Source organism: Vitis riparia, chromosome 1 (assembly GCF_004353265.1).
Source record: "Vitis riparia cultivar Riparia Gloire de Montpellier isolate 1030 chromosome 1, EGFV_Vit.rip_1.0, whole genome shotgun sequence".
In the NCBI taxonomy this organism is placed as follows: Eukaryota; Viridiplantae; Streptophyta; class Magnoliopsida; order Vitales; family Vitaceae; genus Vitis; species Vitis riparia.
In genome coordinates, this window is record NC_048431.1 from 7,368,500 (window position 1) to 7,388,915 (window position 20,416).

General features: G+C 36.4%; 4 protein-coding genes and 1 non-coding gene across 5 annotated transcripts; 3 read left to right on the top strand and 2 right to left on the bottom strand.

Annotated features, from left to right (window-relative positions):
* Nucleotides 1-30: 30 nt before the first annotated feature.
* Nucleotides 31-103, bottom strand: TRNAR-ACG. Its single transcript has one exon. It is a non-coding gene; the product is annotated as a tRNA-Arg (tRNA).
* A 952-nt stretch (nt 104-1,055) lies between these two features.
* On the top strand, nt 1,056-3,288 carry LOC117934204 (GDSL esterase/lipase At3g26430-like). The gene is made up of 5 exons (XM_034855888.1): nt 1,056-1,347; nt 1,955-2,164; nt 2,276-2,442; nt 2,530-2,800; nt 2,875-3,288. Exons 1-5 carry the CDS (start codon nt 1,110-1,112, stop codon nt 3,129-3,131), a joined length of 1,143 nt encoding a protein of 380 aa, XP_034711779.1. The 5' UTR covers nt 1,056-1,109; the 3' UTR covers nt 3,132-3,288.
* A 1,090-nt stretch (nt 3,289-4,378) lies between these two features.
* On the top strand, nt 4,379-7,543 carry LOC117904344 (GDSL esterase/lipase At3g26430-like). Its single transcript, XM_034816948.1, has 5 exons — nt 4,379-4,682; nt 5,144-5,353; nt 5,444-5,613; nt 5,706-5,976; nt 7,022-7,543. The coding sequence occupies exons 1-5, from the start codon at nt 4,448-4,450 to the stop codon at nt 7,285-7,287; spliced, it is 1,152 nt and encodes a 383-aa protein (XP_034672839.1). The 5' UTR covers nt 4,379-4,447; the 3' UTR covers nt 7,288-7,543.
* Nucleotides 7,544-8,873: 1,330 nt separating this feature from the next.
* On the top strand, nt 8,874-11,163 carry LOC117917907 (GDSL esterase/lipase At3g26430-like). Its single transcript, XM_034834380.1, has 5 exons — nt 8,874-9,400; nt 9,761-9,970; nt 10,049-10,218; nt 10,309-10,579; nt 10,661-11,163. Exons 1-5 carry the CDS (start codon nt 9,151-9,153, stop codon nt 10,924-10,926), a joined length of 1,167 nt encoding a protein of 388 aa, XP_034690271.1. The 5' UTR covers nt 8,874-9,150; the 3' UTR covers nt 10,927-11,163.
* A 366-nt stretch (nt 11,164-11,529) lies between these two features.
* On the bottom strand, nt 11,530-19,342 carry LOC117917918 (probable protein phosphatase 2C 14). Its single transcript, XM_034834390.1, is given in 6 exon segments — nt 11,530-12,907; nt 14,979-15,450; nt 16,006-16,185; nt 16,270-16,440; nt 18,763-18,933; nt 19,036-19,342. Coding segments are annotated over 6 exon segments (2,157 nt in total). The 5' UTR covers nt 19,306-19,342; the 3' UTR covers nt 11,530-12,014.
* Between the last annotated feature and the right edge of the window lie 1,074 nt (nt 19,343-20,416).

Below are 20,416 nucleotides of genomic sequence, written 5' to 3' on the forward strand. Positions count from 1 at the left end.
CCCCCCCTTGTATGCCGAGTTGTTGAAGTGCGACTCCACTGGGGATCGAACCCAGAATCTCTGGTTCCGTAGACCAGCGCCTTATCCATTGGGCCATGGAGTCTTGTTGCTTTGTGGGTTACAAATTATTTATTAAATTTCTTATTAAAAAATTAGAGAAGACCAACTCGAGGTTAAATAAAACCTCGACCCTACAGGCTCTGTGTCACTAATGTAGCGGCATAAACAATAATGCATTTCAGACTTCACACCTTTCAGTCCTTTGTGGAAAATTTAAGCTACCAACCAACTTTTAATCCCTAATCGGTTTAGTCCAAGGAAAAACCACTCATATTCATCATCTATCTATCCAACTTAGCATAGCAAATTAAATACCTAATTTTTGGGGATTTTTATTTCTATCTTTTTGGTTGATAACTTTTGAGCACAATAACATAAAATAGAAAATCATAGTAAAAATGACGATGGGTGGTTTAGAGATGGATTCAGCTTCCTTTGAGGTTGTTCTGACAACATTATCGACTAATTTTACATGCATTGTGAGATGGTACTCTCATTAGATATATAAATCTTAAATTAAAGTAGAGTGAAGAAAATACAAATAAAATAGAGCATTGTCAAAATATGGTGGTTTAATTAAGGTTATGTTTGATTCTTGAAACTTTGTTAGGGAAAATGTAAAATATGAAGGAAAATAAAAATTAAATTTAAAATTAATGAATTATTTTTATATATTATTTTAAATTTATTTCATTTTTTATTAAATAATTTTAAAATACATGAATTTCTAATTAATTTCTATTAGAATCAACTATAAAAAAAATAATTTTTTTAATATTTTCTTTTTTTTTAGTTTAAGACATCTATATAAGCTAATAAACAATGGAAACAAGATAGAATAAGTTGTCCCATTATAACCTTATCCCCATAAAATGATGGTCAATAAGGAGTAGAATGTTTCATAACGGATAGATGATAATTAGGGTATGAAGGTTAATTTAGGTCAAAACAGTGGGCTTCCATGATAAGGATTGTGGAGTGATATAAATACACATAATGGCAGTGTTGTCCCTCACTCCCTTCTCAACCTTTACCATATCCTCTCTCCTATGGACTCTACTCTTTTCTTTCTGACACTCACAATTTCTGTGAGTTCAGTCCCATGGTTGGTGTTGGCCACAGCCACAAGCTGTGATTTTCCGGCCATATTCAACTTCGGAGACTCAAATTCCGACACGGGTGGCTTGTCAGCAGTCTACGGCCAGGCCCCTCCGCCCAATGGGGAGACATTTTTCCACAAGCCCGCCGGACGATACTCTGACGGCCGTCTCGTGATCGATTTCATGGGTAAGTAACTACCTTCATCTACTCTTTTTGTAAGTCTCTATGTCTCGCTGTGTGTCATGGCTTTTAATTGATTATCATCTGGAAATGCCTAAAATTCTAAAACCAATGGATTTCTGACATTTGAATAATTTGGAAAATAAAATAAAATAAAATAAACCGTGAGTGGTAGACTGTCATTGCATTCTTGTTGTTTCGTGGGTTGATTGATTCCTGTGGTACGAAACCAAATTTGGCCCACGTTCTGTCCAGGAACCCGTGAACTTCCAGTGGCAATTATTGTTTATTTATGATTTTAAAAGGGATGATTGGTAACATATATACTTCTAACCAATCACACTGTTACGTGCTTTGTCTACCAAAATAAATTAATGGCCCGTCTAACACGATCAAAAGTCCGTGTTCATAAGAACATAATCAGGAAGTCGTATTCATATGAATACCGTAACAAGATTGAATATGACGAAAGATAAAAGCTAGGGAATGCTCTCGAACAACTTAAGTAAAAATTCCGTGTGACAACATAAATCTTTCAGACTTTATTTTATTTCGAACGAATCAGAATATAATTCTATGGAAAACTAAGGATGTGGAGAACGTTGTCTGTCAGCGGAGAGATTGGGACTACCGTACTTGAGCGCCTACCTTGATGCGGTGGGCTCCAACTTCACCCATGGGGCCAACTTTGCTACCGCAGGCTCCACCATTAGGCCCCAGAATACAACCTTTCAGCAAACTGGCTACAGCCCTATTTCCTTAAATATTCAATTCTACGAGTTCAACGACTTTCATCGTAGGTCACAGACTTACCGGAACCAAGGTACTTAATTTCCTTGTATCTCTTTAGGCTTTTTCCTACCAATTCTGTTTTATACCGTAGCTAGATCTAACCATTTGGGTGGGGTGGGCCCACGTGAATCCTATGGCGCAGGAGTTTTCGAGAAACTCTTGCCAAAGGAGGAGTTTTTCTCCCGTGCTTTGTACACCTTTGATATTGGCCAGAATGATCTCACGGCTGGTTACTTCCTCAACATGTCTGGTGATCAAGTTAGAGCCTACGTTCCTGATCTAATGAACCAGTTCAAAACTATCATTCAGGTGACCGTCCGATGCTTTGACCCTTTGCTTACTATTTTCATTCCTGTTCGACTTTGTTCTTGATCGACGGTGCTCGTCTTCATGCAGTACGTGTACGATCAAGGAGGTCGATCATTCTGGATACACAATACAGGTCCCGTTGCCTGTCTACCGTATATCCTGGACCGCCTACCAATCACAGCTGGACAAGTGGACCACATCGGTTGCGTGGGTCCAGTCAATGACGTGGCCAAATACTTCAACACTAAATTAAATGAAACCGTGGTGGAACTCAGAAAGCAGTTCCCACTGGCTGCAATCACCTACGTTGACGTGTACTCAGTAAAATACACCCTCATCAGCAAAGCAAAGGAACTTGGTAAATCACTGTGAGACTGTAACTTATGATTACAATTCAAGAATTTCAGATGGATTGACGTTGGGAAATTGCAGGATTTGTGGAACCACTGAAAGCTTGTTGTGGGCCTGGTGGCAAATACAACTACAACGTGAAGGTGGGTTGTGGGTGGAAGGGAGTGGTAGACGGCAGAGAAGTTGAGGGGACATCATGCAAAGATCCAACGGTCAAAATTAACTGGGACGGGATCCACTACACGGAGGCTGCCAACAAGTGGGTCTTTGATCAGATTGTGGGCGGGGCATTCTCGGACCCACCTGTTCCACTAGCAATGGCCTGTCATAGGCAATAGGCAATAACTCAAGTGTCGTGCACCGTCTCACTCCCTCGTTATGAAAAATTTGAATATCACAACACTCTTCAAGAATAATAGTGTCGGTAACACATTAAGGGCTTCTTATTACGAAAAGAGCGGTATCAAATAAAAAATTTATATATTGTTACCTTCATTGACCCTGATTTTATGGTAGTAGATTATCCAAACAATAATATCCGTCTATTTCTTCTCCTTCTACCTCTTTTTATTTTATAAAAAGAGACAACAAAATAGAATACCCACAAATATGTTTAAAAGATAAATCACAATAATTTTCGAAACTAAACTTTCTAACATTTAAAAAAAATTTGATCGTTTACATTTACGTTTTTTTAACTAAGTAAGATATTATTCTATTTGTTTCTATTTATTTCCCTATAAATATAAAATTAATCATAAATATTTAGATAATAAGATAAACACAAATATTATTATTTTTATAACTTTTTTTTATTATAACTATTTTCGATTTAAAAATTCATTATTTTTAACCATTAATATATCATCTTTTTAAGTCATATATTCTACAATAACAAATATGACAAATATGACTTGCGCATATTTATAGCAATTTTTATAATAGAATTTCTAATTACTCATCCTAAAACACTTTTATTCCATGTCCTTCAATCATCAAAATTTAAACTTTCTCTATTCTTTCCCATTTATACCATAAAAGAGAAATGGATAGCCTCACTTAGTTGCTTTCCATGCCTTTCTCTTTTTCTTTCTATGTCAGTTAAGATACAAAAAAAAAAAAAGGCAATCAATTTGGAAATCACTTTCATTATTAAACTAGTACATATGGGAAATCATTAATTATTATTAAATATTTTTATAATAAATAGTATAATTTCATTTGTGGTAATATATTGACACTTGAAACATTTTTTTTATAAAAAATTTATATACTACTAAGATATTTTAAGCAATAAGAAAAATATTTTATATTAAAATCACTTATAACAAAATTTTTAGCCAACGTTGGATTGGGAAAAGCTAAAAAAGAAAAGTAAAAGAAAGAAAATGTGAAGGAAAAAAAAAATAATAAATTATTATATTTTAAAAAGTTTTGTTTTCTAATTTAATATTTATTACCAAATAATGTTTGATTTACCCAAACCGAAAGCCACAGTGGAGTTGTGGACTTAGGATAAAATTAGCACGTGGAAGGTAGCTGTTGATGCGCCTCACAAATCGCCAGATCCAATCCATTTATTTACTCCTCTATCTAGTATCTACTTTATTCACCCTTTCCCATCTTTACCTCCGCACATTGTTTTCCATCTCCAATGGAGCTGCGCTTGAGAATACTTCTCTCTTTCATCGCCGTGGCTTTCAGCGTAGAGCCATGGAAGGTCTCAGCAACATGTGAGTTTCCGGCAGTATTTAATTTCGGAGATTCAAACTCTGATACAGGCGGTTTGTCGGCCGCATTTGGCCAGGCCGGGCCTCCCGCCGGTGAGACCTACTTCCACGCTCCTGCCGGACGCTACTCCGACGGCCGTCTCATCGTCGATTTTATAGGTACCTACTTCCATTTTTTTCATTTTCGCTCACTTGCATCACGGTTTTTCATTTTTTTTTTTTTTTTTCTTAAAAACGTAGAGATTTGAAATTTCATTTTCAAAGTGGAGAACAAAGGTGGGGAGAACTTAAATGCCAGTAATGACGATTTGTTGATCTGTGGGACGGCGTTGTTGTTGTTTTGTGGAGTATGATCGGTTCTGCTTTTGAACTTGAGTTACTATTTTATGTTTAAGTCTTATGAAGTGAACAAAAAATTCAAAAGCTTGCGTATGGATATTTGGTAGTATATTAATTAATAATTAGTTGGAGTGTCGAGATAGAAATGAACAGAAGCGATTGTCTTCCAATGCCATTGCATTTGTGAATAATTTAATAACGATTTCGTAATTCTACTGATACAAATACAAAAATTGAAACAAAAGAGTGATGGCTTGAATGTGATATTTATTGTCTTACAGCGGAGAGTGTGGGGCTGCCATACTTAAGCGCCTTCCTTGATGCGCTGGGGTCAAACTTCACCCACGGGGCCAACTTCGCTACGGCAGGTTCCACCATTAGACCCCCCAACGCCACTCTTTCTCGAAGTGGCTTCAGTCCCATTTCCTTGAACGTTCAGTGGTACGAGTTCCACGATTTTCACCGTAGGTCCCAAATCATTCGTAACCGAGGTAACCATTACTTGATTAATTTCTCTCCCACTCTTATTAATTATTTTTACTTGGCATTATTAGTACTTACTTTTGTGATGATCGGTGCAGGAGGAGTTTTCAGTCAGCTGATGCCCAAGGAAGAATCCTTTTCCCGTGCTTTGTACACCTTTGACATTGGTCAGAATGATCTCACGTACGGTTACTTCAGTAACATGTCCACCGATCAAGTCAGAGCCTACGTCCCTGATGTCCTGGGTCAGTTCAAGACTGTCATTAAGGTATTCACCGTCTGATCCGTTGACCCCATTGTTTTAAATGTTTATCCTTAAATCGTAAATAAATCATGCGTGACAATTCTTTAATTGACCAGGATATTTACGACCAAGGAGGTAGATCATTCTGGATCCACAACACAGGTCCGGTTGGGTGCCTACCTTATGTTATGGACCGGGTCCCAATCACAGCCGGACAAGTGGACAAATACGGTTGTGCGGATCCTTTCAATGAGGTGGCTAAATACTTCAACCTTAAGTTAAAGGAAATGGTACAGAAACTGAGGCAAGAGCTTCCGGAGGCTGCAATCACCTACGTTGATGTATATAGCGTGAAGTACACCCTCATTACCAAAGCAAAGAAATTTGGTAAGTCATGTTTCGATACTATTTATTATTTAATATACAATTCGAATGTAAAGGTCAAATTTACGTGGATCACTCAAAATATATTATCTTTATCATCGAATTTAATTCAACTTATTTAATAATCATATTAATTAATGATTATATTATTACTTATAGTATTTGGGTTAGAAATATGTAATTGAATTAGGGATAACAATTTTATGGGCTAATCGAGTAACCGGCCCTATTGAGATGAGTATGAAATATAAAAAACGTGTATAAATCGGGTATAAGAATATTTTAAAAACCTGAATTGGGTTTGGGATGAGTATAGATTTTGTTCCAACTTGCCTTACCTCGAATATATATTTATAAAATTATCTTTTAACTACTAGTAAAATGTAAAAAAAAACTCCTTGTATATATATACTTCATTATTTTCATTTGCCCTAATTTCGAGACCACTTCCTTTTCTTCTTCTTCCTTTAATACATTGTTTTTCATTCTTTCCATTTGCCCCAATTTTGATGCTTCTTCTTCTTCTTTCTCTAATGTATGCCTGAAACCCTATCTCTAAATTAATACCACTTTTTCTTCCTCACTCACATCAACTAAAATACTCTAAAATGCCTCAAAGCCGAAAACTCCTCCTTCCCAACATCAAATTAGTCATAGACCTCGATCTCCTTATCCTAAATATGTGCAACTTAATCATTTAGAGCATCACCTTAATATCTTTGTCTGAGAGCACAACTCTAGAGGAATATGAAAGCTTTTGATAAAGTATTGATTCAAAGATTGACCTGAAAATGGATTCAAATCCGCGAGTGATATTGACCCATTTTCCTCATAATCCTTTTGTTAATGAGGATGGGGTTATTAATCCTTGGGGATGGTAACTAATCAACTTGCCTGGGTTTGTGCTTGTGTTGGGCATGGAAAATAACTATATTATCGGGTGCGGGAATGGGATGGGAATGACCCGTCCCATACCCACCCTTTGCCATTCCTAACTTGACATGATTTCTGGCATATTGACGGATATGGACATGGGACACAATTGCAGGATTTGTACAACCGTTGAGAGCGTGTTGCGGGCACGGAGGGAAGTACAACTACAACATCCATGTGGGATGTGGAGGGAAGGTGAAGGTGGACGGGAAAGAGGTTGTGGTGGGATCGTGCAAAGATCCATCGGTTAAGATTAACTGGGATGGGGTCCACTTCACTGAGGCAGCAAATAAATGGATCTTTGATAAGATCGTGGGGGGTGAATTTTCGGACCCACCAATCCCGTTGAATATGACCTGCCAAAGGCACCCTGCCCAATGACTTCCTTCGGTTTCTACTGTCTAAATTAATGGAATGTTAACCTTCTCTTCTCCCATTAATGTTTGAGGAGGTGCTTTCCATGTGGTATTTCAGTTATCGTGTTGGTAAATTATTGTTTTTTTTTTTTTTAAATTCAACCAAAATTTCAATGTACTAACTTCAAATGAATTTCAGATTTGAATTTGTGGTTGATCATTTAAATTTACCATGTAAAAATTAATTTTAAGACTATTATAAAAGGACTGTGATTGGCTCTTGCAAAGTGTGAAGGAAGAAATTCATTATAAAAAATATATATATTTTTTTAACATTTGAATATCATAAAAAGTAAGGAGAAAAATATGAATAAATAGTGGTGAAAATGTGGGAAAATTCAAAATTAAATAAATAAATAATTCTAAAATTTATTACATCTAATTTAAGTAACATCTAAAAGGGTGAACAAGTGTTTAAATCTCTTTTAAGCTCAAAATTAAATATTTTTAATTATTTAACATTTTTTTTTTAATTTAAGGAAGCTCGAAAACAATCAACACAAGAAAGACAGATTTTTCATATGAAAAATCACCCTTAGAAGAAATAAAATAGGGAAAAAATATAAGAAAAAAAAGAGTAAAAGAGAATAAAAATATATATTTAAAGTTAATAAATTATTTTTATATGATTGATTTATTTTTCTTTATTATATAGAGATTAAATAATTTTAAAATGTACAAATTTTTAATCAATTATAATTATATTTTAATTTTTATAGTGAAATTAAATATATGAAAATCATTTTTTTAATAATTTATTTTTGTTGATATTTTTTTTTCTTTAGTACAAATCAAACATAGTCACTTAAATTTTAGATCGGGAGCATGGCACTATAGATACTCCTAGGGGATAGTGTTTTCAGTTATCTAACTTTAGTACCTTTTGAACCTAAAGAATGTCTTTTCATTAGTTATTTTTTCAATATTCACATAAAAAAACAAAAATCTTTTTAGATAATATATTTATATTATACAAATACCTCATGAACATGGACTCAAATTAGGATTTTCAAAATAAATCCAATTATAATGATAAAATTAATTTAGTTATAATGGTAAAATCAATCCAACTATGCAAAATTGGAATTCTATCAAGAACAAATCAAGGGCCCTTATATATATTTGAAAAGGTATTTGAAAATTATTTTTGCTCAATTTTAGAAAAAAAAAAATGTTTATGACTAACCTTATAAATTCTATTAACTTTTCCTGGACCTTACACAATTTAGAAAAGTCATAAACCATAATAATTTGAATAAAATTATCATCTTTAAATTATATAGCCTCGATGTAACAAGAAATTTTAGGATATGGTTTTTTTTTTTTTTTTTAGTTTTGTTTTTCTCGCTCCCTTTCCCCCCCAAATTGTTAGAACCAAATAACTTATTTCAACTAAGTGAAAATTTTAACACATTAAATCCCTTTATTATTTAGTATTTATCTTTTTAATTCTTTATTATTTATCTTGTTATCCAAGGAGGTTTTTTTTTTTCTTTTCTTTTAATTATGGAAATGGGTTTAATGCAATCAAAACTTTTAGTTTTTTCTATCCAAATTGGTAAAGTCAAATTCAAGGTATGATGACAGGAGTAGGAGAAATTTTAGTTGGTCTTATCCAAAATCATATGGTTCGATAGGGAAAGAGATTGGTTTTTCAGCACAAATCCATTCCTTCCCATGTAAAGAAAATAACATTGCTAATTTGTTAATGTAGAGGACGAGTGATCCTCTGATAGAAGCAAAGGGGCCGCTACATACTGGTTCCCATCAGAGCAGGTTCGGTTGGATCTCTAATTGTCCCTTTTTCACTGTATTCTCCCTCATTCATATGGAGCCTCGCTACCCCAAGCTTCTTTGCTTTAGCTTCGCGCTCGTATTTTCATTCACGTTTCTACCAAATCCTGTATCACCCTTAAGCCCTTGTAGTTTTCCGGCTGTTTTCAACTTCGGTGACTCTAATTCTGACACCGGAGGTCTGTCGGCGGCATTCGGCCAAGCCCCTTCCCCCAACGGAGAGACCTATTTCGGCGCTCCGGCTGGACGGTTCTCGGACGGACGTCTCATTATCGATTTCATAGGTATATGTATATGTATATATATTAATTTCTTGGTATTTTGTTTTATTTTATTCTCTAAATCGCCCCGTCAGAATGCCCTTGTCGGAATCGAAACGAAGGCATCGAGATTTCGATGCCCTTCACGTGAAGTAACAAAAATTTTGAAAATTTTGAACTTCTGGAAATGTCCAAATCTTGAAATTGCATCCAGCCAATGATATAGGTGCATGATAGGGCCTAGAGAATCTATAATAATGGAGTGATGGGATCTGGACCATCTGGTGCGCGTGACCGACCACGATCCAATTTCAAGTCTTGAATTGTTATTTCTACTAACAGAGCCAAAAATTAATTTGTGAAGTGATGATGATTTGGTTTCAGCGGAAAGCTTGGGATTACCATATCTGAGTGCGTACCTGGATGCGTTGGGCTCAAACTTCAGCCATGGGGCCAATTTCGCTACCGCCGGATCCACCATCAGGCCCCAGAACACCACCATGGCCCAAAGTGGATATAGCCCAATATCATTAAACGTGCAGTTTGTAGAGTTCAGTGATTTTCGAAACAGATCACAAATATTTCGCAACCGAGGTAGTTTTTTAAGTCATAAGTCTTTTAAGTCTTTATTTTTGCGTAGTGGGATAAGAATTGAACTTTAATGTATAATAGGAGGGGTATTTCAAGAATTGTTGCCAAAAGAAGAGGACTTTGCGGCTGCTTTGTACACATTTGATATAGGCCAGAATGATCTCACGGCTGGATACAAGCTCAATATGACAACGGAGCAGGTTAAGGCATATGTGCCTGATCTACTGGATAGCTTATCCAACATCATCAAGGTGATTAACTCTGCTGGGCCCATTTGATTTTGACTTTCATAGACAATCCAACGCCAGAAACTTACTCTCTGGTCTGCTTAATATTAGCAGTACGTACACGCACGAGGAGCAAGGTCATTTTGGATACACAACACTGGCCCAGTGGGCTGCTATCCTTACGTTATGGATCGTTTTCCGATTACTGCGGCCCAGGTGGATAAGCATGGCTGCGCCAGCCCGTACAATGAGGTAGCCCAATATTTCAACAGTAGGTTAAAAGGAGCGGTGGCCCAACTCAGAAAGGACCTTCCAGAGGCTGCAATCACCTACGTGGATGTGTATTCAGTGAAGTACCGCCTAATCAGCCAAGCGAGGAAGCAGGGTAAGGGGTTGGAGTGCCATATAAAATAATAATTGGATAACGTTTGTGGTGGGCTTACAAATTATTAAATGGGCTTTGCAGGCTTCATGGACCCTTTTAAGGTCTGTTGTGGGCATGGTGGGAAGTACAACTACAACCAGGCTTTCAAATGCGGGGCCAAGATTAAAGTGGGTGGCAAAGAAGTTGTGATATCGAAATCGTGCGAGAATCCGAGGGTTCGGATTAGCTGGGATGGGGTCCATTTCACGGAGGCAGCCAACAAGTGGATTTTCGATCGAATTGTGGATGGCTCGTTTTCGGACCCACCAATTCCATTGAGAATGGCTTGTCACAGGGTGGACCACTGAATTATTTGAATCCTTTTCTATCTGTCTTTTTTTTTTTTTTCCTTTTAATCTTGTAGCCAACTTTTTTAAAGTGGGACTATGGAACACAGTTTCAGTTAGCATAGTATGGTCGGAGCGAAGTTGGGCCTGTATGTGGTGGAACTCATCAGCCTTTTAAGGGCCTGGTCCACCACAGGTCCAACCCAACTAAACTATTGTTGATTAATTTAGGAAGTGGGCCAGCCCAATGTTTGATCTCTTCTTCTGATTAGATAGGCTTTAGGTAGTCTCTCAGATTTGAGGCAGATACAGTAGAGGGATTAGGAGGATTGGAGGTGAATTGGAGCAGAGGGTGGCCCAGATGAGCTTTTGGAAATGAGGTTAAAGAGGGAGGCATTGGCATTCGCCAAGCATAATTATAAGTAATGAATGGGTGGTGTCAAATTCTGAATCCCAGAAAGTGATCTTATCCATGATGATATGGATTATGGAATATACTCGTTGTATGCCATTGGAAAATGAAATGACTTCTCTGTTTAAAAAGAACACCATTTTTCATTTGGGCTGCACAGACATCCTTTCAACACACATCTACATCAATCCATTACAAAAGATTAAAAGAAAGAAAAAAAAAAAAAACGCTTTCCTTTTTTTCCTTTTCTTTTTCTTGGTTGATTCAGTGTCGAAGTATTTAACACACCAGGAAAATATGATTAATATAAAAATCACATTGTACAGGAATAATATCTGAGACAAAATTCTTGCTTACCAAACATGTGGATCGAAAACGGGTATTGGAGAAGTAGTGGACATGGCAATAACATATGCGATCTATTCTGTAGTATCCCAATCACACCCATTTTAGTCAGTTCCAGCTGTAACAGACTCCCAATTCTCCCAGGCCCATTTGCAGACATGTGCTGCTCACCAAGCCCCCTTTCTCTCGTTTCCAAGATAGCTCAATGGCCAATGCAAATCATCACAACCCCATTGTAATTATGCAAATGAAGACCCATCTCCGTCTTCAAATTTCTTGGCAAATTGCTTATAATGATCTCTATGATAACCTTGATGATGAGATAGTATATTCAAAGCACTCAGAGCACCGCTCATTCTACCTTCCAGGCATAGAGAAATGAGCAGAACTTGGATGACCTTCCTTCACTACACTCCTCCCCTGCTGTAGAATCTGCAATCTGAGTCGACAACAGAGTTGATGATGAGATTGGCTTAAATATGAACAGACCTTGCCGTGGACCAGAACTAAAGAGCCAGTCATGGACATCCCAATACACTTCCACTCTGGTTTTGTTCACATAGACGGATTCATTACCTCTGAACTTCCACTGGAGGTGCTTCACATGATTGGCCAAACGCCCATCTATTCTTATCTCCATTTCATGATCAAACTCCCCAGAAGAGCTGTTCTTGTTCAGGCTGTTGTTGCACTCTATGGATATCTCATGAAAATTCCCCTTCTCATGAAATTTCACTTTTGTTGAGAACTTCTTCTTGCCAAACAAGTGTTCTTTCCTTGAAACCAAGGTGGGTTCGATGAGAGCCGGCCTGCAGCCCGTCTTTCTGTAGGCATCCTTCTTCAGATCACCAAGAAGCAAGACAACCTCTTCTTCGCAGACGATTGCAACATAGTAATCTGATCGTGGCTCGGTCTCGCCATTGAATTTTGCTGCCTTGAGGTCCCAAACCACATCAACTGTCTTGCCATCAACTGTGAAGTGTTTTGAGCCTTGTTTTCTCCAGAAGTACCATGGCTTCAGCTCAACCTTGCTCTGGTAATGGCTGTCTCCATCCGGCCCTTGAACAGAGACTGATAGCCCATGCAGCAACAAATCTTTGCACCAAGTAATGGTGATCAGACGGCACTGACCGGCAATCTTTGTCCGATACACTGACATAAACACACTCTGGCTTGACCTGGTAACCGCGGCTTGATCATCAACCGCCCTCTCACCGGATGAAAAGCAGGCTGGAATTCCAATTGCTTCATGCATGATTTGCTGCTAAAGGGCAAGAGAATTAGTAGGTTTATATAGAAAACAGAGGGAAAATTCAACCTAACTAAACAGAAGATAAAGCACTGGAGAACATAGGGTGAATAAATTGGATCAAGGTCATGTAGAGAGCTTAAAATCTTATCCAGAAGATCTGTTCACAGATGCTGCCAGAGGTTTTCTTGGCAGCATTTCATCATCAACAGCAAAACACCCAATTTCCAAACTGGCAGTTTGAAGGCAGATTAAAGAATAAGGAAGAGCAACACATACAATATTCAATTATATGTGAGCTTCTGAAACGGTTTTCCCCTTTCCCTTCTGTCTTTAACAAACCCACTTTTCCTTATCCAGTGTGCCTTTAGCTTTAATAACTCGTTTCATCTCCATTAACTTTGCTTTTCTCATGCATGGTAAAAAGGAAACAAGCCCCTTTCTGCTCTGAGAGAGAGAGAGAGTTCCGCCCATGTGAGCATGTGGGGTGGGGTAGGCCACTTACGACACTAGTGTCATGTCAATAGAAAACATGGAAAAAAAATTTGTATTTTCAGTGTGTATTTTAAAATTTTAATTATTTTCTGTATTTCAGCTTTGTAATTTTTCATGTGGAGTTTTGTCTCTCAGCTTTTAACTATTTAGCTTTTCTGTGGAGAAGCTGCAGGAAAGTGCGTAGGCAAGGAATCTAAAGGTGTCAGTTGCAGAGAAAATCTCTGTTGCCATAGTAGATCTGGTCCAACCCTCGGTCTTCTCCGCAGTTAAAAGTTTTTCATGTTTGGAGTTGAAGGATGAGAAAAAACGTGAATAAAAAAAACAAATAGCCCAAGAGATGGTGCGAAATTTGGTCGTTGGTGGGTCATGTTTATATTGTATTAAAACTATAATATTTAAATTAAATAAGTTAAAATTGATTAAAAATATAAACTTCAATAGCAACTAGCCATTAAATAACCAACTAACTTAAGAATTGGGTTCAATTTAAAAATTAAGTTAAGACACGGTTTCATCTGAATTAATATGATTAACCTTTTAACCTCGTATATTTATCATTTGATTATTGAATTAGTCAATTCGGATCAAATGATACAAATTTGATTCAAATATTATTACATTTAACTTAAACCTATAAAACTCATGTCGGATTCGGGTTGTATTAGCAAATCATATCAAACCTCACCACTTCCATTGAGGGGCAGTACAAGAAGTTGTCTGATTGGATGATAACTAAACTAGCAAAGGAAAATGCAAATGTCAAGGGTTTGGAACTCGAGCTTGAAGGTGCATCTTTCTTCATATGAGCTTCATGATACATGAACAATCTGAAAGTTTGACCATTATTTTTAAACTCAATGTGATTAACATGCAAACTGGCATGAGTACAAATCTAATTCAATATATTTTCCTGGAATCTCCATGGTTGGTTTCTATCTGTAAGTCAATGATCCAATCATTCCTGTAATTTAATAATCCAAGTGAGATATTTCCTTTTTCCTCCCCATGGAAAAGAAAATGGTTGCACTCTTCTGATTCATTAACCTAAGATAGATGTCTTTTCAATTCAATTGCCAAAATTACTTTATCTGAGATTTCATTTACGATTAGAATTCTCAGTCACAAATTCCGACAAAGAATATTCATAATCGACTGGTTCATCTAAAAAGAAGAGCATGGAGCCCTACACTAGTAGGAAAGAGAAGACTGGTCTGGTGAAACATAAAGAGTCGAGTTACAGGTGAGAGGTCACAGCTCACAAGCACTACTGTCAGCTGAGAGGCAAAAGTAAACCAGAAATGAAAAGGAAATTTCTAGATGCATTGAAGTAAAAGAATCTGAAATTATGGGTGAGGGGTCACAAGCACCATTGCTGAACCAAAAAGCAAATAGGACAAGAAATTTCTGGTAAATTTACAGTTCAAAAATCTAACGTTTAGCTAGTTATCTCTTATGGATTTTCAGCGTTTAGGAATTAGAGTTTGGTGTGTGCAACACCCTTTTTAGAATGTGAAGACAAAGAGAGACATACTTAAAGGGTGTAATTAGGAGGAATAATGCAGGTTAGCCCACAAGGTCAGCTGTCACATGTGAAGTGGAATAGGTCAATTATCATCACTGTGATGTCGTCCAAACCACCCCTTGTTAGGGCAAGGTTCATGAGCTCCTTACAAGCAGCCACAAGTCTACTAGAAGCAAACGACTTCTTGTAGCTCTTCTCTTGTCTTGGAGACTGGGTCTTCATGTTTAGCCGCTTGACTAGGGAAATCCTGCGTGCCTTGGACGGTGGGCTTTCATTTTCACAGGCAAAGTCTTCTTCAATTTCTTTACAGCTATCAACAGTGATCCTGTAGCTTGGAGACTGACTCATTGTCTTTGGTTGCTTGAGTAGTGAAATCCTGCGTAACTTTGATGCCGGACTCGTGTTCACGCTAAAATATCCACCATCGTTTTCCTTTTGAAAGTGTCCACCGCCACTGGGTCCTAGTTTTCTTTCAATTGACCCTGATCGCATCACCGTATCAACAGCTTCTTGGTTGCCAACCTAGGCAAGACGATAAAATTCAAAGTTAACAACCAAGTAAAATAATCTTAATTATTCTGAACAGAGAATTTTGTCTCAGATATGTTCTTGGTCATATGCGCGTAGGGGACCTCAATGCCGCGGGAATAGCATAATCAAAGATAGCAACAAAACAAAGAGTTAAAAAAAGGCAGCCCATCTTGTCCAATCACTGCTTTCTGAGGGAAGATTGAAAAAATCTCCTATCTTCTTCGCTGATTTTTTTGTGAGTCAAGGCTATTGCTGCTTTGTTCTTTCTGTTGTTTAATCGATTATATTGGCCCTCTGCCTATAGTATCAGCAATTAGTACCATAATAACCATCTTACTGCTTCTTTGGGGTAATGAATTTACAACTGATGTTTGCAGCAACATGACCTTAGTTTTCCCTTTCCAAAATTTGCTCCCCATCTTAGCACAGACAACTATCAAAAAGCAAACGAGGAACAGATACAAGGACCAAAAAATTTTGGAATCTAAGCATGGATTTCAAGCTAAAATTTCCTTGGGGGTATGAATATGTCCTTTTCTTTCTTACCTTTTCCCACAGTCCATCAGAGGCTAAGACGAGAAATTGCATGTCTGGAGTCAAATGTAGGATTTTTGTGTCGGGTTCAGCAGACACCCAAGCCTTCAGATGAGCATCTCCAATACTTCTAGAAACAGAAAGTACCCCATGGATTCTCCAAGCTCCTCGGTGGATCTCTACATATCCTCCCTACATGATAATATAAAAGACAAGTGAGAAAATCCTTTCCAGTCTGCTTCACACTGCTAAATCTCATTATACTGCAATAAATACCTTTTCCTCTATTCTTTTCCGTTCATCCTCCTGTTCTGCTCTGTGATCTTTTGTAAGGGCTTCAGCCACTCCCCCTCTACAAAGAACTGCTCTGCAATCCCCCAAGTTTGAAATAACAATCTCCTTTCCTTCAATCAAGGCCGTGACACAGCAGGCACCACTGCTTAAACCCTGCAATTATTACACAATAGTCAACTCAGCATTTTTCAGTATATAGAAGAAAGGGACAAAAACTAGACAGATAGTGAGCAGAACAAAAGGCATTAATACACCATCCGTGCTCTCTTTCTTTGGGTTTACTCCTCTTTTAAGAAAGGACTCACAGGAACAGTATGTTCAACATTAAATAGATCTGAAAGCAAATAAGAGTGGATCTATTTGAGCTCCACATCTTCAACTTAACACTGGTTATGGCAGAAAATCATCTCCTAAGCTAATTCTAACCAGATTCACAAATGATATTCCAAAAAATCTAGAACTTGAAACATTCAATAATAGAATGATAAGAGATTTGAGAATTCTACTTGAATCACCAGGATAATAACAAATTAGCAGACAGCTGACACTTGACACTGGTTAACATGTCAAACTGATTTTGAAGAGAACATACTATATACTACCATAAAAAGCATATCAACCTGAAACAAGAAAATTAAGATCAGTTTATGAGAAGAGGATAAATTACCATAAAAACCCCATTAAAATTCAAAAACATGGAATGTAGAGCAACAGCAACAAGAGACATTCTATTGACCAACCTGGATCTGCGTGTAACCCAAATTTGTGCCAAAGGAAGCCATTCATAATGGCATTGACTTAATTCTACTCATATTTTTGTTCTCTGAATATATAAATCAGTCCAACTTGAAGTCTTAAATATGTCCACCCAAGGGGTTTGCTATAACACCAGCAGCTTACAGTACAGAACCTGAGAAATGCACTTTACCGTATGGCAGCCTAGGATTGCAGTAGGTTTAGAGTAGTCTTTGGTCATCATGCAATCAAATATGGTGTGATAGTTGATACAATGAATGTATACAATGAATGTATGGGTAATTTTGCTTCAAATATTTTATTTTTATTCTTGGGAAGGTTAATATTTGTGAAGTTTAGGTTTCGATAAATTACTGTTTTTGGGTTCGATTAGAATTGAGAAACTCATTGTTTAGGGTTAACCCATATGACTATAAATATATGGTTTTATATAGGATTTGACGAGAGATTGAAAAAAGTGAACCATTAGAAGCTTCGGAGTTGTAACAATAGGGAAGAAAGAGGCAAAGGGAGTACTGGATTTTGGGTAGATAGAGATTCAGAGAGTTAAGGTATGTAATTCTAAAGTTTATTAGTGAATTTGATTTCCCTTTCCCACTTTCCCATGGATTCAAGTAAATCTTTTACTTTATTTTTTTGTTGTGTTTTGAGTGTTACAATTTTTCTAACAAGTGGTAGCAAAGTTTGGTATGAACATAGAAGGAAATTTTTTTAAGATGACGTGCATTTTGATGGAAAAAAAATTAATTTCAGTATATAACTAAGTATTGTTAAAGATATTTTGTTGAAACAAAGACTTTTCAAAGTATAATAAGACAAAAAACTAAAAGTATGAAAGATGAAAATGAGAAAGAATTAGAAGCAAAAGCGATAAATGCTATACATTTAAGTCTATCTTATGAAATAAAATATAGTGTTTTGATTGAGAAATTTTCTTAAGAAACTTCTTTTTGATTAGTGGGAAAAGCTAGAGAAAATTTATAAGTCAAAATTCTTAATAAATAGATAATATTTGAAAAAGTAGTTATTTAGGTTGAAAAAGGGTGAGAAAGTATTTATTTTGACTCAAATTATTTATTTTTATTTTTGTAAAATTAATATTTATAGAGTTTAGATTTTGGTAAATTACCATTTTTGAGTTTGATTAGGATTGAGAAATTCAATATGGGGTGAGTTGATAAGACTACAAATACATATGGCTTTACATAGGACTTGGTGAGAGAGTGAAAAAAATGAGTCATAAGATATTCAAAGTCCTAAGAAGAGCAAAAATAGATAGAGATTGGATTTTGTATAAAGAGATGTTAAGAAAGTTTGGATGTTTAATTCTGAAATTTATTAGAAAATTTGACTCCCCATTTTACTTCATAGAAGTCTCAATATACTAGATGCAAGTTTACAATTCACAATTGGATCAAGACTCACTAAGACTCAACCTATATCAATAGATGTTTTGGCCCCATATGCCCAACATGGTGACACCAAACAACACCCGTGATTCATATATATTTCTCCTGAGCTACAACTAACCGCAGTTTTTGTGGACGAATAACAAGATAGACCTAAGAATTGGAATTATGTAGAATTCCTTGAAACCAGTAGGAAGCTTTGAACAGATTCCAACGGTGACCTTTACCAGTAATCATGCTTTGATCAAATAGTTCAAATTTAGAGGCACTGAATGCGGGCTAAAACCCAAGATGCATACAACCAACCAACCTGTTTCAAGAACTCCTCATCTGTCTTCAGATACCCTGCTTTAACAGCCTCCTCCTTGGTCGCATCTTCTGCACAATTTTCCAACTTTTCGAAAATGTTGGTATGCAGGTTCTCAACGACAAAGTCAGCTGCCATTTTACCTCCGTGCCCGTCATAGACCCCGAAGAAACCCTACGCATTGGCAGCAAGAATTCACAATAATCCACCACTTTTTGTTACGAATTGACAATGGCCAGGCCAGAGGCGAAGTGATCTGTAGAGTAGTGGTAGTACCTTATTGGAGCTACCGGATGAGCAAGAAACGATCTTGTGGGCATCTTCCATGAACTTTTTCTTGCCTCTGATGGAGGAAACACCAACCCCAGTACCGCAGAAAGAAACGGCGTCGTTTCGAGGAGTAGACGGCCTGGATATTTGAATTTCTTGCAGGACCTTAGGGATCTGGATGCTGGGGGGCCTTTTACGCTTCAAAGTAGAGGAAACAGTGAGAGAAGAAACTGAAGGTGTGTCCATGTCTGCTACAACCGAAGAATCGATGGGCATTGCTGTATGAGGCAGGAGGCAGAGGGTGAGAGAGAGAGAGAGAGATAGAGGCAGAGGCTCTAACGGCTATAAATCATGGGAAGTAAATATTTAAGGAGTACGAAATGGGGGAGTCAAAAGCAGTTATGCTTCGTTCAAAGAAAATGTCGTAGCGAGCCGTTAGGGCTGTGGTCAATTGTTTGAAGGTGCGGTTGGCCGTAAGTACCAAGTCGTGCCCAAATTTTGTATAAATAGCTAAAAACAAAATATTGATCATTTCTCCAGATAATTTATAAACTTTTTTTTTAATTTTTTGGTCTTTGCTGTTTGTTTTGCACGAAATTGAAGGAAAGAAAGCAACTATAATGTGATACTTGGGGATTAGAGTGCGTTTAAAATGAATGAATAAAGTGAGGATAAAAGATGTGAAGATGAATTATTTTGAATTTATAGAATAAGCAATTTTCTTAGGTTTTGAATATAATTTAAAAACAAAAACAAAAAAAAAGTTTCCATATACATATTTGGAAAGAATAAAATACGATGAATAACATTATATCATGTTTGGTTGGTTAGAAAAATATTTTATCCCATCATTTGTTATATCTTATCTTCTATCAAATATTGAATATTCTTTTATTCAAATAGTTGATGTTAGAATTTTATAAAAAGAAACTTCGAAGATACATTAAAATAAAAATACCCTAAAGAAATTAACAAAAAATGTTGATATTAAAAATAATAAGCTTGAAATAAATAATAAAAAATTATTTAAACTTTAAAATTCATTTAAAGAAATAAAATTAAGATAACGAATTCATGAAAAACAAAAAGTATGTGAAAATTAAGTGCAAAGATAATGGATTTGTCAAAAAAATTTGAAGATGTGGAAAGGAAGATAAGTTCATATTTAATAGGAAAAATAATTAGAAATTTGCAATAAGAAAGTCAAAAAATTTCAATTCGTGTTAAACACTTGTACGGAATTTTTAAATAAGACAAATAACATCTATTGAGTATCATATTATATCCAAAAAATACATATATTACACCAATGAATAGGAGAATAAAAAATAAAAAATAAAAGTCTATTGGCATGTAAATAAAATACAACGAATTCATTAACATGCAA